General features: G+C 55.7%; 1 protein-coding gene across 1 annotated transcript; it reads left to right on the plus strand.

Annotated features, from left to right (window-relative positions):
* Positions 1 to 7291: 7291 nt before the first annotated feature.
* LOC128820920 (uncharacterized) lies at positions 7292 to 13016 on the plus strand. Its single transcript, XM_054001760.1, has 15 exons — positions 7292 to 7515; positions 7615 to 7911; positions 8319 to 8383; positions 8827 to 8975; positions 9298 to 9445; positions 9691 to 9878; positions 9966 to 10103; positions 10379 to 10493; positions 10667 to 10807; positions 11002 to 11280; positions 11312 to 11467; positions 11627 to 11728; positions 11975 to 12077; positions 12350 to 12406; positions 12696 to 13016. The coding sequence occupies exons 2-15, from the start codon at positions 7791 to 7793 to the stop codon at positions 12893 to 12895; spliced, it is 1962 nt and encodes a 653-aa protein (XP_053857735.1). The 5' UTR covers positions 7292 to 7515; positions 7615 to 7790; the 3' UTR covers positions 12896 to 13016.
* Positions 13017 to 16101: the final 3085 nt, after the last annotated feature.

A 16101-nucleotide genomic window follows, 5' to 3' on the forward strand; every position in this document is an offset into this window, starting at 1 on the left:
CTCAGTGGAGAGACTTTGGGCTATGGTGAAGGAAGGAGTCACTTCTGCCAAAGGGTTAAATCCAGAGAGTTTATTCCAGCTACGAGCTTCTGAATCCAGCAACAGCTCCAACAGAAGTGCCGACCGCATGGCCAGTGCCCGGTTTTATCCTGGGGGCAGGGGGGAGGGCAGGGGCAGGGAATTAACCAACCAGGTGAGGGGAGATGGGTCCCAGGGAGAAAAAGGCACCTAGATTGCCCAATACTCCCTGGGAGGCAGGGGGAATCTTTTGAATGTGCCAATCACTCGATGCCCTGTCTGGACTTCTTCCAAGATTGACAAGTAGGGCTCACAGCAGGTGTTGGAGTGGGGGAAAGCGAAAGGGCTTATACATCTAGGAGGGAGAAGACACACCACAACAATAAGATAATCAAGAAACTCTGCAGAGAGATAGCAGTGACAGGACACAAAGAGTTACGGCCTCCTTATCGGAAAAGACAAACATTCTTCTACCTTCTCTCCACCTTTATGGAAGCACCAGGATTAAGGGGAAGAAGTTGACAAAAACCAGAAAAGTTCTTAAGTAGCAAGGAATGTATGCATCATATATGAGATAGATGAATATGCAACAGGCTGTTGCTTTTAAGGGTTATTCCTTTGTTCGCAACGCATGTTTTTGGCAGCTTAGTGCACAAGAACATCCAGACGTCTGTAATTCTTTGCTTTTAATTGTCTTGTAATTGACCTAACCCTAAATTTTTATTGGTCTAATTGTATTGCTATTTTTATAACCATTTTATTATTATTAAACTTTTAAAAATTCTAAATACAAGTGATCGCATTTTTCACAAAATGTTTCATCAAAATGCATAATCATTGCATCGACAGAACAGAATCCCTTTGGCAGATGCAAAAGGAGTTGTTCGTTCCTGTCCTCAGTGTAGTCATCATGGGCCTGGTATAGGGTTTAAACTCAAAAGGTTTAAAAGCATTCCAAATTTGGGGAATGGATGTAACACATGTTCCTGAATTTAGAAAGTCTAGATGTGTCCATGTAACAATTGATACATACTCTCACTTCATTTGGGCCACTGCCCAGGCTGGAGAAAAGGCAGTTCATGTTGAAAGACATTTAACAGCCTGTTTTGCAGTTATGGGAGTGCCTGCAGAAATCAAAACAGATAATGGCCCTGCTTACAGTAGTTTATGGGTTGCTAGATTTATGATAACATGGGGAGTGAAACATGTCAGGGGAATTCCACACTCCCCTACAGGACAGGCCGTAGTCGAGAGAGCAAATCGCACATTAAAAGGCAACAGAGATTGATGCAAGTAAACGGTTAAATAAAGTATTTTTTACATGGAATTACTTGTCTCTAACAGAAAGAAGAGAGGGGCCTCCTGTTGTTATACATCATCAGGCTATTCAAAACAGTCAAAATCAAACCATTCCAGGGATGCAAGTTCATTATAAAAACATGTGACTATGGGCAACTGGGAGGGACCCAGTCCAGTGTTCTTTATCGGTCAAGGATATTTCTGTATTTCCACAGGTAAAGAACCTTTGTGGGTCCCTAGGAGATTTGTCTGCCCTGCATGTCAACCTCAGAAGAATGAAGGGAATATCGATATCAACTCTACTTCTTCCCAATCTTCAAGAGACTCCACAAAGAACTCACACCAATCCCACCTTCCAGAGAAGACGTCGTGTCAAATGTCATAGCAGGACAATCATTTGGACTGCTAGCTTGTAATGCTGTGTTAAGTGCTATAAAAATTCTGTTTGTGAGAATTGTGGAAAGCAAGCTGACATAGTGTTACATTGCAGTAGTTGTAGAAAGAATTTTGTTATACAGTGGAACCTCTTGCAAAATGATCATGCTTTGTGCTCAGACTGCTGAGATGTCATTGTTGGTATTACCTTTGAAGAACCTGGTAGAGCATTTCTGATCTGGTTGAGCCAGATCAGCCTTTTCCAGAAACATGGATACCAGAAAATATTGAAGGCCTACACAAAGCTTTCTTTTGGCATCTTTTAACCAAGGCTTACACTGTTGTCTTAGCCACAAAAAGAACACAAGCTCTTAGCCTGTGGTGTTCATTTTGCCAGTTAGGAACAAGAATTACAAAATTCTTGTTTCATTTGATTATAGGGCTGTTAGGACTGACAAAACTGTCCTTGGAGAAGACAGCATGGATTAACATCCAATCATGAACAAATATGTGGGTTACCTGGGCCAATCAGACAGGGCAAAAATCATTCTGTTTATCACTGGCTACCCCCTCTGATCCCTTTTGTATTTGCTTAATCAGAGTTCCTTTGAACAATCTCACAGAATTCAGGCCTTGGACAAAAAGTAAAGTATATCCCAAGCCTGAACAAGCAGCAGATGAGTTTTGTACTACCACCTGTTGTTGTTGTGGCAGGACAGGAACAAAGATCTCCAGTTCAGAAGGCGAGAAGGAAAACTGATTTATTTCAAATGCACCACTCTCTTTAGAGAGAACATTGTGCAGACAAATTTCATTGGTCTTAAAGTAAAAACATCTCACACCATTGGTGCGCTCTGAATGACGCACGGTGGCAGAATATATCTATAAACAATATGAACAACAAGAGACATAGTGAATTCTTTACATTCTTTTCCAACTCTCTCCCAGGCCCAGCCTGGTAGAAATCTCTCTTTTTCTCTCGGACTGAACTGAGAATATCCACAACAATGAAATGAAACAAAAGGCGTTCCAATTAATTGCTGCAAACAACTCAACATTTCGACCAACCCCCCTAGGGTCCTGAGCATTCTTAATTGCAAAAAGGACTGAATGTTACAGGTATAGAACCTCAGGAGCTTGACATGTTAGGGTCTGCTCCAGGAAATTACTGTCTAGTTTTTGGATTTCAGAGAAAGGACATTAGCTCCGAAAACCTTCAGGCATTCAAACCAAGAAGTAATAGTACTTGCATTGCCCCTGGATCCCCTTGGTACAACAACATTCCTGCTGTTTGTGACAATTGGATTTGGCCTGTTCCATGGTTTAGGGCCACGGCACAGATGTAACCTCCAGGAGTATTCCTCATTTGTGGGGATCGTGCCTGGCCTGCCATACCTGCTAAAGCAGCAGGAGGACCGTGTTACTTTGGCAAATTAACATCATTTGCCCCCAGCATCCAACAGGTACTCAACATAAGTCATAAGTCTCAACGTGCTAAGCGTAGCGTACACCAATTAGAATTAGGACCTGACTGTAGAGATGATGTTCAATTGTGGGGACGACCATCTGTCATTTTAGCATCAATTTTTGCACCAAATTTTGCACCAAATTTTGCTTCTGCCCGAGCTTTTGAACTAATAAGACGACTGGCTTGTTCGACAGGGAAACAAAGTAATATCACCTCCAAAATATTAAGTGAGCTCACCACTGACGTTGGCAGTAGACTACAGGCTGGATTACAGAATCGTGCCGCAACCGATTTTTGCTACTGGCTCAAGGACATAGCTGTGAGGATTTTGAAGGAATGTGTTGCATGAATCTTTCTGATCACTCTGCTTCCATTCACAAGAGACATTCCCTACTTCAAGAGAATATGAAAAAGCTTACTATTGTTGAAAATCCTTCTGAAATATGGCTCAAAGAATGTGGAATTAGTGGATGGCTGAAAACCTTCTTGATGGAAGGTATTAGAATCCTTCTTGTCACTTTTGCTGTGCTTATTATCTTTGGCGTTATTTTTTCGTGTATGAAGAAAACTTTAGAGTCTATTGCAAATAGAGCCTGGGTTGTCCAGAAAGAAAAAGGGGAATATGTAGAGGAATTTCTCGTGGAACCAGGGCATGATATCCTAGATGATATTCATGTGCAGGAAGGTGCTGGCAAGAGCGTCCTGCAGGAACAAGGCTCTGGGCTCTTGCTGGAACAGCCTGGTTTTGCTGCCGTGACCCCAGGCAGGAGTTGAGGCAGGTGAAGAGGCAGCGGGCAGCTTGTGTTTGTAGAGGGCCTGGGGCTGCACCTCTGAACCTCCACCTGGAAACACACTTGGGGGAATAGGAGCTACAGCTGGAGTGCCTGTCCTGAAAGGACCTGAAGTCATTCAGCCTTGCCAGCTTTTCTTAAGAGTGTGTTGGTGTTCCCCAGGAAAGCTACACGTTTGGGGAAATGCCTTTGGAGGAAAGGGGCTTGCTTCTCAAGGGAAGTGCTTCCCAGGGAGCTCCCAGGGAGGCAGGTGCAAGTGTCCCCCTTTGTCTCTCTGTGGTCCTTTCAGTCTTTGAGGCTCATTGCACTTGGCAGAGGGGCAGGGCAAGGGAGAAGGCTGTGAAGAGCAGGTTTGGCATCCGCCTGGACCTATGGAGACCAACCCAAGCACCTGCAGCAGGGTGTGTTCCCCCCTTTGGACAGAGGTGTGAGCAGGAGCGCCTCTGTCCAGCCACGAGCCCCAAAGCTCTCTTTGAGAGCTGTGCATTAAAATGCCTTTATGCACACACTTTTCACATCTTCCCTGTCTGCTGGGTTTCAACTCTTGGCAATATGCATTTGCCTCTTGCTTGGTGGAAGCTGCTGTGGCCCAGGGCCAGCACAGAGCTGGGCTGTGTGGACCACGCAGCGTGGAGAGTCTTGTTTGATCTTGGTGTGTCCCTGGCCTCAGAAAAGGCAGGGAAGGTTTGCCTCCCAAGGCGTCCTGCTCATTGGCTCTCCCTGTGCATCTTGGAGAGAGCAAGGTAGGCATTTCTGGCAGCTGGGCATCAGCAGGCCTTAAAATGGGGCTGTGTTGTGGAGCGAGCCCAGCTGAGATACCCTGAGAGGAGCCCAGTGCTCCTTGCTCCCCTGTGCTGACATGTGAGCGTTTCTCTGGTTTCGGGATGACCCTGGCTGTGTCAGGGGGGGCTACGTGGACACGAGACAGCCGGTCCCGTCCCGCTGGGTCCCAGCAGTGCCTCACAGCAGTCCTGCATCCACGTCAGGATGCTGGCCAAGAGAGGTCCTGGAAGCTGAGGCAGCTGATTTTAAGCTGGTGCAGGTGCCTACAGGTCAAGGTCAACGGTGTTCCCTCAGGATACAGCAGTCCTGAGGGGTCTCCCTTATTCAAAGAAATCGGCAGACAAATGCACTGTCTGCCAAAAGCCCTTTTACTGACCTGGCAGGAGGGCAGGGGTCTGCACCCACCGAAATGTTTCTCCACCACCTATAAATTTCAGGGGGTTGATGTAGGAATTGTATCAAACATACCATCCATCTTTACACTGCTGAGGTGATTCGATAGGCAGGGGGTTAGAAATACATTGTGTCAGATTGCTGTACTTGAAGCTGATGTCCAGGCCCTGGCCAGGAGCCGTCTCCATGCCCCAAAGCAGCACAAAGTCTTCCTCACGGCTTCCCTGCACAGGGCTGACTCCACACTTGCCCTTAGTTCTTCTGCTAGACTATGGCTAAAGCTTTTTGTCAAGTCACTCTCAGGTCAAGTTAGGCCTGCCAGGTTTTTCTTATGCTAACTGCTGCTAAGTACTTCAGTGTGTCTGTGCTCATTACTTGTTTACTCATGTGAATTGCTTGTGCTTCCTTCTGTCAAACAAAGGCCTTGTTTCCTTGCCAAAGGTGCCTGAGGCCACCCGCTCCTTGTGGCAGCAGTTGCTTTCCTGTGGAATGTTCTACCTCCCTGAGAGTAAAGAGGGAGCTGGAGAAAGAGCTTGCCAGGCTGCTCTCCATCCTTCCCCAGCACTCCTGGTTCAGTGGAGAAGTCCGAGCTGAGCACAAAGGTGCAAATGGAACAGCCGTGCACAGGAAGGCTCGGTGGGAAGGATGATGCAGGAACCATAGGCCTGGCAGCCTGAGCTTGCTCCAGGGGAAGGCCTTGGAGCAGATCCTCCTGAGTGCCATCCCACGGCACCTGCAGGGAACCAGGGCATCTGCTGGAGGCTGGGAAAGCTCTGTGGAGGGACGGGGACAGCTGGGGCTCCTGGCAGGGTGTTGAGGGCTTCTGTGCAGGAGTTTGGGGGGGTTGTTGCTGGTGGGGTGTTGGAGAAGGAGTTGTGTGGAAGGGGAGAGGTCTAGGCTGGAATTTGTGTCAGTTGGAAGGCAGCATCTGTGCTTTGGCATAGCTTTGGTTAGGGAGGGCAGAAAGAATATCTGTGACTTTTCCTCTTCATGCTCCTGATTCTGCTGCAGGGAACAAGAGGAGAGAGCTGCACTTTACTGGCCACTTAGATATCTGTACCAGGGGGAGGATTCGCCCTTTTGCCATCTACTCATTTCTTTGGGCTACTTTTGTACCACTGAGTAGACTTTGATTTCTTGAGAGCTTTTATTCCTTAAGAGAATTAGGATATTATCATCCCTTCATAGAAAACCAAAGAATGGCCCTTGTTTTTGCCCTTTTTTTGTGTAGTGTTAGGTTCTGTGAAGTGACCCTCAGTGGATGAGGTTAAGGCAAATGAGTTGCTGCTCTGAGATGGGAAGCAAAATTCCAAATCTTCACCTCCTCAGGCCATCCCAATTAATTTGGGAAGTTTGCAATTTTTTGGAACTACTTGAGTTGAACAATGGGAAGGAAAGCTTTCCTGAACTGAGGATTCTTATTTGCCAGATTCTTCCGTGCCTTGGCCACTAAGGTGTTTTTGTGCAGAAGGCAAGAACTTCAATGAGAAAATAATTTCAGCACGGAGTAAGAGCTTCTGACAGCGACCAAGTGTTGCCAGCAGTTGCTCCAGGTGCTCCTGCCAAGAGCCCCTGCAGGCAGGAGCGCAGTCCCCAATGCACGCGGGCTTTGGCTCCCTCTGGCACAGAAGCCCCCCACAGGCACAGGTCTCTGGGGCAGGAGAAGGGCACCAGCGCTGCCAGGGCCCGGGGGGTGGCAGGTCTGCTTGGGCAGGGACTCTGCCACACCTGCTGATGTCAGCGCTCCCCGGGCCCCAGGGCTCCGAGCAGCATTGGTGCCCTGGCCCACACGTTCCTTGTCTGTGTCACACCCGCGGGTTTAGGATGGCCACCAGCCGGGACGTGTCCCAAGGAGGCCGTGCCAGCTTCTGTGGAAGGCCCCGTGCCCTTCCCAGCACAGCTGCGTCGGCAGCCCTGGGGGCTCCTTCTGCTGCCCTGAGCCCGCTGAGCAGGGCAGCGTTTGCTGATGGTTTCAGCCGTTCCTAAAGAGCCTGTCGGGCTGTCTTAGACACTTGGGGTGAGGAATTCCTTCCAACATGGGCCACTTTGGGTGGGTCAGGGGTGGCCCCAGGGCAGGGGGCAGTGTTTGCAGGGGCCCTTTGTGACACGGTGCTGCGTGGTCACCGTGTCATGGAACGGGACAGCGTGTCCAAGGGTCCTTTGTGACACGGGGTGACATAGGAGCTGGCGGTGACAAGACCACGCCAGAGTGCTTGGAGCACGCGACGGGACAGGACGGGACAGAGCGGTGCCGTGAGGAGCCCCCGCACAGCGCACTCGTTCGTGTCTGACCCGGAGCTTTTCCCAGGCGTTATTCCTGCAGCTGTCCTCGAGGCCAGACCACAGGACTTGGTGACCTGTGGCCTTCCTGAGGCTTCTCTTCTGCAGGTGCCCTTGAGGGCAGACCGTGGGACTCGGTGCCCCGGAGGCATCTCCTATCCTTGCCACTGGTGCCCTCGAGTCCTGACCACAATCAATCCTTGACAGGAGTCTCCTGTCCTTGTGGCAGGAGCCCTCAAGACCAGAGTGCAGGACTTGCTGTCCTGTAGCCTTCCTGAGGCTCTTCTCTTGAAGGTGCCTTCCAGGCACGACTGCAGGACTCGCTGACTCGGAGCTTTTCCGAGGCATCTCTCCTGCAAGTAGCCTCAAATCCAGTGACTGCCATGGAGCAGAGATCCCTGAGAGGGCCCAAGCTGGCCTGGGTGCAGGAGGAGGAAGAAGGCCCTGGAGCTGCCCCAATAGTGGAGATCAAAGAGGTGGTGCGGTTCAAGACTCTACAGGAGGGTGAGTGGCAGAGCTGGGCTTAGGGTTGGTGCCTGCAGCCAGCTTGGCACCATTCCATCCCATCCCACTGCATCCCATCCCATGGCATCCCATCCCATCCCATGGCATCCCATCCCATCCCATGGCATCCCATCCCATGGCATCCCATCCCATGGCATCCCATCCCATCCCATCCCATCCCATCCCATCCCATCCCATCCCATCCCATCCCATCCCATCCCATCCCATCTCCTGAGGACATGCCCACGGACAGGACAGAAGAGGGGCCGGGCAGACACCCCGCAGTGGCCGTGCTCCATCCCCTGGGGCATCCCGGGGCTGTCCCTGCCTGGGGAGCTCAGGGCTGGGCTGTGTTCTCCGGCCTCTCCCGCAGCCCCTCAGCTCTGGCTGCGCTCGCTCTTTGCCAGATGCAGCCGTGGACCGCACACAAGAGCAGGACCCCGCCCGTGGCCTCTTCCGCAGAACAGTGGAGGTACCTGCAGCCATCCCCACCTGGGCTGGGCCTGCTGTCACCGCTCAGCCGAGCACCGCGCTTGGAGCATTCCGTGGAACATCCCTGGCTTCCTGCCCTTCTCCTACACTTGGTTTGCAAATTCATCAAGAGGATTCAGGAGGAAGAGCCCAGCACCATGGGCAAAGGGCTCAGAGCATATTCACACACCTTCAAAACCAAGACCTGTGCTGCCCCGCTGGAATATGCTCATAGAGGAGGGGTTTTGCAATCCAAAGCAAATAAGCAGCCTGTGGCCAGGGTTTGATCCTCCCAGGAATTGCTTGGCCTCCCAAGCCACGCCCGCTGGTCACTGGAAGCCTTTGAGGCCATGGCAGTGTGGTGGGAAGGGAAGCACTTCTCTGGGGAAGCTGGGGACATTCCTCCTTCTGGCAGCTTTCCAAGTCTCCCCGTGCCTTCTCCAGGTGCCCGCCATGGTGAGGTACATCCACGAGTGGCTCATGGACAATCAGTTTGCTGAGCAGAGGCTGATCAGGGCCCTGCTGCATCTCACCGAAGAACAGCCTGCTGATGTAGTAATGACACTCCTGTGTGTGGCCCCATCCTGTGACAGGTATGGGGCCACCTGCCCAGAGGGCTCAGGGCTCCCCAGCCCATCAGCCTGTACAGCCTGTGCCAGGTGTCTGACCAACAGAGAGTCCCCAGGGCCCTCTGGCTGCTCCCTTTGCCAGCCCTGGCACCTCAGCCCCCGAGCCTGCTGCCATGCTCCCTCGCTGCCCCTCAGGGGCCTGTCCCCACAGGCCTAGGCTGCCTGGGCGCTGCTGGCGAGGGGCAGTGGGCAGAGGCAGAGCCGGCAGCCAGCTCAGGTCCCTGCTGCTGCCCAGGCCACGGTGCTGTGTCCCAGATCCCACTGAGACAGAGCTCTAACCCCACAGAGCTGCTTTCACCATGTGGAAGAGCATCATGTGCTCTCCCAGGACTGCCGAGCCAGTGCAGCTGATGCTCCTCGATGTGCTGGGGAGTTGGCCAGAGCACAGCACGTTCACCTCTGATGGGGACAAAACGGGTGTCTTTGTCCTGGCTGTGAGTTTCTGCAACTGGACTTTGCTGGCCCCAAGGCCACCTGCCCAGCAGCTCTCCATCCTCCTTGCCCCACTGCATCTCCCTGCCTCAGGCGCTGGGCTGAAACCTGGCCTCGGGGCAGCTTCAGGGGCACCAGGCCCGCTGCTCCCCCTGCGTCTCTCCGGGCCTCTCCCTCCCGTGCTCGGGCCCTGCCACACCGACACCTCGGCACTGAGCGCTGTCTCGGGGGGCTTTGTCCTTTGCAGGCAACTCTGGTGATGTGGGAGATCCTCCAGGTGCCCTGTGTCCCACATATGGTGACGGTGTATTTCCCCCACCTACTTGTGCATCTGCTCTTCCAAGTGTTCTTCAGCACTCTGGATATGCCAGAGGAGGTCGATACCTTCTGGAAGGGATGCCAGCAGCAATACGGCCTTGCCACCAGCCCCAACAGGTACTCCATCCCACTCCTCTGTCCCTGCCACATCCCTGGGCAGGAGCCAGTGCTCCCAGTGTTACCTGGGCTTTGCTCTGCACGCAGGTTTGCAGTGCGGACCCTGAAGTCCCTGCTCTGCCAAATGGAGCACGAGGATGTGGTGCTGGCAATGGAACGCAAGCGTGGCTGGGACACGCTGCTGTGTGCTGACACCCACCACTATGCCGTGGGTCTGCTGGCCAGGTGAGACCCCCTTCTCCCCGCTGCCTCTGACATTTGTGCTCTGTGCCCAGGGTGCCCCACACAGTCCCAGAGGTCGTGGGCCAGAGGGCCTTGTCACCGAGGCACAGCCAAGCAGACTGGAAAAGGCTGGCAGAGGAGGGTACCCACAAGGAGCCGCCTCCCAAATAGCCCAGGGCCCCTTGCAGGATGCTGGGGAAAGACCAGACCTCTGTGAGTCCGTCCTGGGAGAGGTTTGTCCCCCGGCCCAAAGTCTTGGTTACTTTTTCTCCTGCCAGGGAGATATCCCGTGTCTCCATCCCCTTGTGCTCCCGGATCGCTCGCTACCTGCTCCAGCTGCTCAACACACTGGAGCCACGCTGGGAGCTGCCCGCCCTGGCGTTCCTTGTGGAGGTGAGCCTGATGGCCAGCGCTGCCTCGCTCAGCTGCCTCCCAGCTCTCTGTTCTCTCGTAGCCGCAGCTGCCTGGGACGGGTGCCCGCGCCCTGTGCTGCTGCCTGGGCCCAGCCCTGTGCGGTTCCGGGCTCCTGCCGGCCGGGTCCCCTGTCACTGCCCTGTGCCTTTCAGGTCCTCGAGTGCCTGAACTTGAGTGGAGGCAGTGCTAACAGAGTCCTGCAAATCTTGTCAAGGCACCTGCACAGCAAGTGCAGGGACAGGCGTCGCCTGGCGCTCAGGGCCCTTCTCAAGCTCATTGACAATCCCTCGATGGTGAGAAGGGGGCAGCGGCTGAGACTGCGCTCGGGAATGCAGTCGCTTGGGCTTTGCTGGGCTTTAGGCACTGGGGCAGCTGCTCCCAGCTCTCCTGCCTCCTGCTTCAGCTGCCCAAGTGCTCCGCAACAGCCCTTTGGCCTCTAGGCCCTGCGGCAGCAGGATGGCGTTTCACAAACTTGTGTTCCGCACAGAGTGAAAAAATGGGGAGCCTGACTGAAAGTCTTGTGGAGCTCCTGTGCGACGCAGATGGAGAGATAGTTAGCATGACAGTCATGCTCCTCAGCTTTATCTCCCGGGACAAGGACATGCTGATAGGCAGCTCCATTGCACTGCAGCTGGTTGAGGCGCTCCTGCCACTCTTTGACCACGTAAGGCTCGCTGCCTCCAGCCACAGCCACTGGCTGCTGCCCAGACACTTTGTGCCCTGTGGATTTCCAGGCCTGAGCCAAGCTGAGCCCCATGCAGCCGATGCTCAGGTCTTTTTTTCTTCCTTTCATACAGTACAATAGCCAGGTGCAGCTGCTCTCCATCCTGCTCTTCCAAACATTGGTGTCTCTTCCACTGCAAAAGGACAAAAAGGCCCTGAAGACACACGCGCGCCAGAGCCTGCTGCCACTCTTCTTCCACTGCCATGATGAGGATGGGCGTGTGGCACAGGTGAGGACTCGTGGGCTGCTGCTGTCCCCCTGGGAGGCGGCTCAGCTGCCTCCTGCCCTGGCGCCTGCTGGGCTGCAGCCTCCTCCAGGCCTTGGCACAGGGACACAGGTCCTGCGCCCTGGGCTGTGGGGCCATCTCCGCGTCTCTGCTGCTCTCCAGGCTTCTCAGGAAACGCTGCTTTGTGTGGCCCAGTTCCTGAAGAGGAGGGATCTGGAAAAAGTGGTGAAGAAGAAGAAGCTGTGGAAGTTCACCGAGTGCCTGGTAAGGATGGTCTGGAAGTGCCAGCCTCAGGCTGGAGAATCCCCCTGAGCGCGGTGCTCAGTGTGCGGGGCTGGCAGCTGTGCCCCTGCCCGCTGCTGCAGCCAGAGGCGGCGCGGGCTCTTCTCCAGGCTCCTGTGGGCCCGAGCTCACGGCGGTGCGGGCAGGGGAGGCTGGGACTGGGCGCAGGGAGTGCCCGGTCCAGGGGCTGAGCCTGCGCCAACCCTTCCTTCCTGCCGCTCTCTCCAGCTGGCAGACGACAGCAGCAGAGCGGCCGAGCACCTGCGCCAGGCCATGCCCTACCTGGAGAGCCCAGAGGAGCCCCTGCGAGAGGCGGCCATCAGGTTCCTGGGTGAGCCGCGAGCCCGGGCTCCCTCCCCGCCCCGCCGCAGCTCGGCCCCAGCCCCGCCTGCTGCCCCGGCAGCGCCATCCGGGCCCGGCGGGGTGGAGCCCCGGCTGGCCTGGGCGCTGCTGCCGCCCTCTCGCAGCCGTGCCCTTGGGCGGCAGCGTGCGGCAAGGGCCCGGCTGAGCCCTGCCGGGCCAGGAGGCCGTGTGGCCACAGGGCTGGCAGCGCCGCTGGCAGGGAGCTGTGCCGCTGGGCCGTGACAGGCTCTGTGTTGGCAGGGATGGCCGGGCGGCAGCTGAGGGGGAAGAAGGAAGAGCTCCAGCTCATCTGTGAGGGTGAGTGAGGGCAGCGGGCTGTCAGCGGGGGCTGGCGGGGGAGCTGCAAGCCGTGCCCCGGCTGCGCAGGGCTCTGCTCCCTGTGCGGACGAGGGGCGGCGTGGGCAGAGCACACGGAGATTTCAGGGCCACCTGGGGGATTCGTGGCCAGCAGCTTCGGGCTGATCCCGTTGGTCCCTGCTCCCTGCTGGCCGTGGCCGGAGCCGGCTGGGATGGCCCTGGCAGGGAGGTCTCCTCGGGTCCCCTCAGATCCGGGATCTGACCACGGCTCTGTTGCTCTCTCTTTCAGCCCTTGAAGGCACGGCAAATGACATCAGCGTCGCCGTTGGAAGCCTGGCAATTCAAACATTGTACGTCCTCCAGGCAGTAGAGAGAGCTGGATATTCCATCTTGGACAGCCTGCATGATCAGCTCCGCAGGGCATGGAGGACACGGCCTCGTCTCTTGGGGCTCGGCTGGCTGCGCTGCCGGAGCTGTGCAGAGTGCTGATCCCAGAGGCTCTGTCTGCTGGGGCCACCTGAGCCAGCAGGAATGTTTCCTTTGTTCAAGGTTATTCTTTCGTTCTTTTTGCTTTTCTGTAGCATAGAAATATAGGATGTGTTGTAATAGACAGACTCCCAGGATCTTTCTTTTGCTGCCCAGGCTCTGCAGGGCATAGGGGAAGAGGGAGCAAAGGGTGCCTGGGCTCAGCAAGCTGCCCAGGCACGTGCAGGCTTGCAGGGAAAATGGCCAGAAGCCCCTTGGCCTTTGGTGGTTCTGCTGAAGCCTTTGTGCTGCCAACAGAGCCGGTGGGCAGGGGCCGGAGTTCCAGGGATCCCTGTGAGACCGGTGCCTGGAGATGGCCACAAGCCCTGTCCCAGGCAGGAACCGCCATCTGTGTTCTCCTGCCCGTGTGTTGCTGGCTGCATTGCTGAGGGCTCCGAGGTGCCTCTGGATGGGGCTCCTCGGGAGCTCCTGTGGGGCTGCGGCGCTGCTGCCGGGCAGGTTGGCCGGGCTGAGGGAGACCCTGAGGGGATGGGGCCACCAAGAGATGAGGGGCTGCGAAAGCCCTGACAGGACAAGGCAGTGGGAAGGCACGGGGGGGATGTGGGAGGCAGTGGGTAACGTTGGCTCGAGGAGGAAAGTGGGTTGGAGCCAAACAGACCACTCAGCCCAATGTTCATGGGGCAAACAGAGAGCGTTTGTACTCAAGCCCTTCCTTCTAAGGGGCCTTTGAAAAAGCCAGTCTGGATAATTTCACTGGTCTGACCTCTGCGCCCCTTCAGATTCTGGCCTGTGAAATGCCTGCAGCCTTGGGAGAGATGTGATGGGCGAGGCCCCTGTCAGTCAAAGCAGGGGCTGGTCCATTCACCCAGTACAAGGCAGCCTGCACTGTGACACACGGCAACAGAGTGCCAGGCACAGCTGCGGGTGCTCCCCATGAACCTCAGCTCTGGGACCACTGTCTGCCCCAAGCTTCAGGGCTGCAGTGGGAGCTGGGCTCTGCCCTGGGGCCATCCTGCAGGGACAGCTGCAAACAGGGAGCATTCCCTTGCCACCAAGAGCCAAGCCAGGGCTGCAGGGCAGCTGCTCCAGCCCGGACGGCACTGTTGGGTGCTGCGCTCTGGGGCTGGGGCTCCCCGCACAGGGGACTGGACTGGTGTGCCAGAGGAGACAGAGAAGCTGCAGCTTCAGCCTAACTGAGGTGGGTGCATGGGCTGGGAAGAGTGGGGAGGCCCAAGGGGATTCACAGAGCTCATCCTGCTGAAAGGACAAGGAAAAGGGAGTGGGAGCTCAGCAGTGAGGAGAGCTGAGGGCTGGAGAGCAGCTCTGAATGCCACTAAAATCCAGCCAGACCTCTGAGACATTGCTGCTCCTCAGCCAGTGACAGGATGAGTCCCTAAGCCGGGGGCTCGGCCTTCCTCATGGTGAGGCGCATCAAGGAAGGCAACAGTGTGATGGAGACTGCCACGGGCTGGGAACTCACTGGGGGAAAAGAGGGAGCAGTTGGGAAGTAAAATGCAGGTGGGGAGAGAATTGTTCAGCAAAGGCCTGAGCTACAGCTTGAGCAAGCTGAAAAATGGCATTTGGGGTCATCCCAGACTGATTTCATTTCAGAAGCTATTGAACAAGTTTAATTTTTGGGTGGTGGCATTTTCTCCCTTGGAGGTGTGCACTCTGCAAACTTGAGCTGTGTAGCTGAAATGCTCAAGCAAGTCTGTGCTGCAGGTCACACCATTTCTTCTTTGGCCGATTGGGGCCCGGTGCTGAGCTCCAGCAGAGCCCTGGCAGAGCCCAGAGCAGCCTCAGCACCCGCAGTGCCCGGCTGCAAGGAGAGAAACCAGAAAGTGCCCCTCAGCTGAAGGCTCCTGTCCCCTTGTCCCAGCCGCCCGCGGTGCCCAGGCCATGCTGGCCGTGCCCAGAGCGGTGCCCAGAGCTGCCCATCACTGCTGCCTTTGGCAGCAGAGCAGGAGGGCAGGACATGTGCCCAGCCTGCAGCCAGCCACGGCACATCCAGCCCTCAGCAGCTGCCCAGAGCAGGATGCTCCTGTGCTTGCTGCCATCTCCCCAAATCTCTGATCCCACCATGCCAAGCAGACGGGACCCACCTGACGCCATCCACCGCTGGAAGAAAAGCTGGTCCCAAACGATGTCCTCAGCCTTCTCCAAGGGCACGGCCCATCCACGCCGCAGCTGCTCCCAAGCACTTCCCCATCCAGACTGGACCCCACCTAGAACGCTTCCTCTAGAAAAACACACAACAAATTATTGAAAGTAGATTACAGACAAAAAGGGGAAACAAGAAAAAAGGTCAAAAATCATATCTCTGTCTGGGGCTTGAGGAAGGCCCAAGCCCTGCATGCCAGGGAAAACCCCACCCACGGGTGAAGGAAGCCCAGGCTTTCTCCCTTCCCCTGCACTGCCCCCCAAAATAAGAGTGATCCCAAAGCAAACAAGGGCAGGGGAGCAGCCCAAGCCCTTCCTTGCCTGCAAAGCAAAGCAGCCCCTGCACAGGTTCTGGAGTCCCACCTCTGCTCCCACCATGGGGGTTGGTTTGTGTCGGGCTGGCTGCCCCAGCCCCAGCCCCAGCCCGGGGCACGGTGGGTGGTGGGGGCTGTTGGCAGGGCCAGGAGCCCACTCCCATTTCGTACCCACCCCAGCCCATGCCCCGAGCCCTGCCAAAAGCAGCTGGGCAGCCGACTGAAGGATCAGCTGCATCCGCCCCAGCAAAGGGGGAACCTTTGGTTCCTGGCCAGGCTGTGCGATGCCCAAATCTGGGAGCATCCCCTGTGTGTGGACTCATCTGCAAATTCCCTGTGGAGCCTGGCTTTGGAGAAGGTGCCAGAATCAAAGTGACGTCATCTTCAGCTTGCCGATGACCAGGTGGAGCAAGAGGTTGTCATCCTTGATGTTGTCCTCGCTGTCTCCAGCAGCAGCAGCCCCACCTGGGACAGCTTCTCCAGGGGCTCTTTCTCCTTCCCTGGGGCTGAGACCAGGCTGTCAGGGTTCTGCCCAGGGCCCCAGCTGTCAGGGAACCAAGGACAAGCAAAACCAGCTCAGATGGCGGCCACCAGTGCTGGGCAGAGCAGCTCCGCTCCAGCACAAGGGCTGCGTGTTCCCATCTGATGACCCCTGGGCAGTGACACAGGCAGCACAAAAACGTCTGGGTTCCTGTGCTTCTGATTGCCAAGGCGTGTGTGGGGCTGTAACTTACC

Source organism: Vidua macroura, chromosome 32, assembly GCF_024509145.1.
Source record: "Vidua macroura isolate BioBank_ID:100142 chromosome 32, ASM2450914v1, whole genome shotgun sequence".
In the NCBI taxonomy this organism is placed as follows: Eukaryota; Metazoa; Chordata; class Aves; order Passeriformes; family Viduidae; genus Vidua; species Vidua macroura.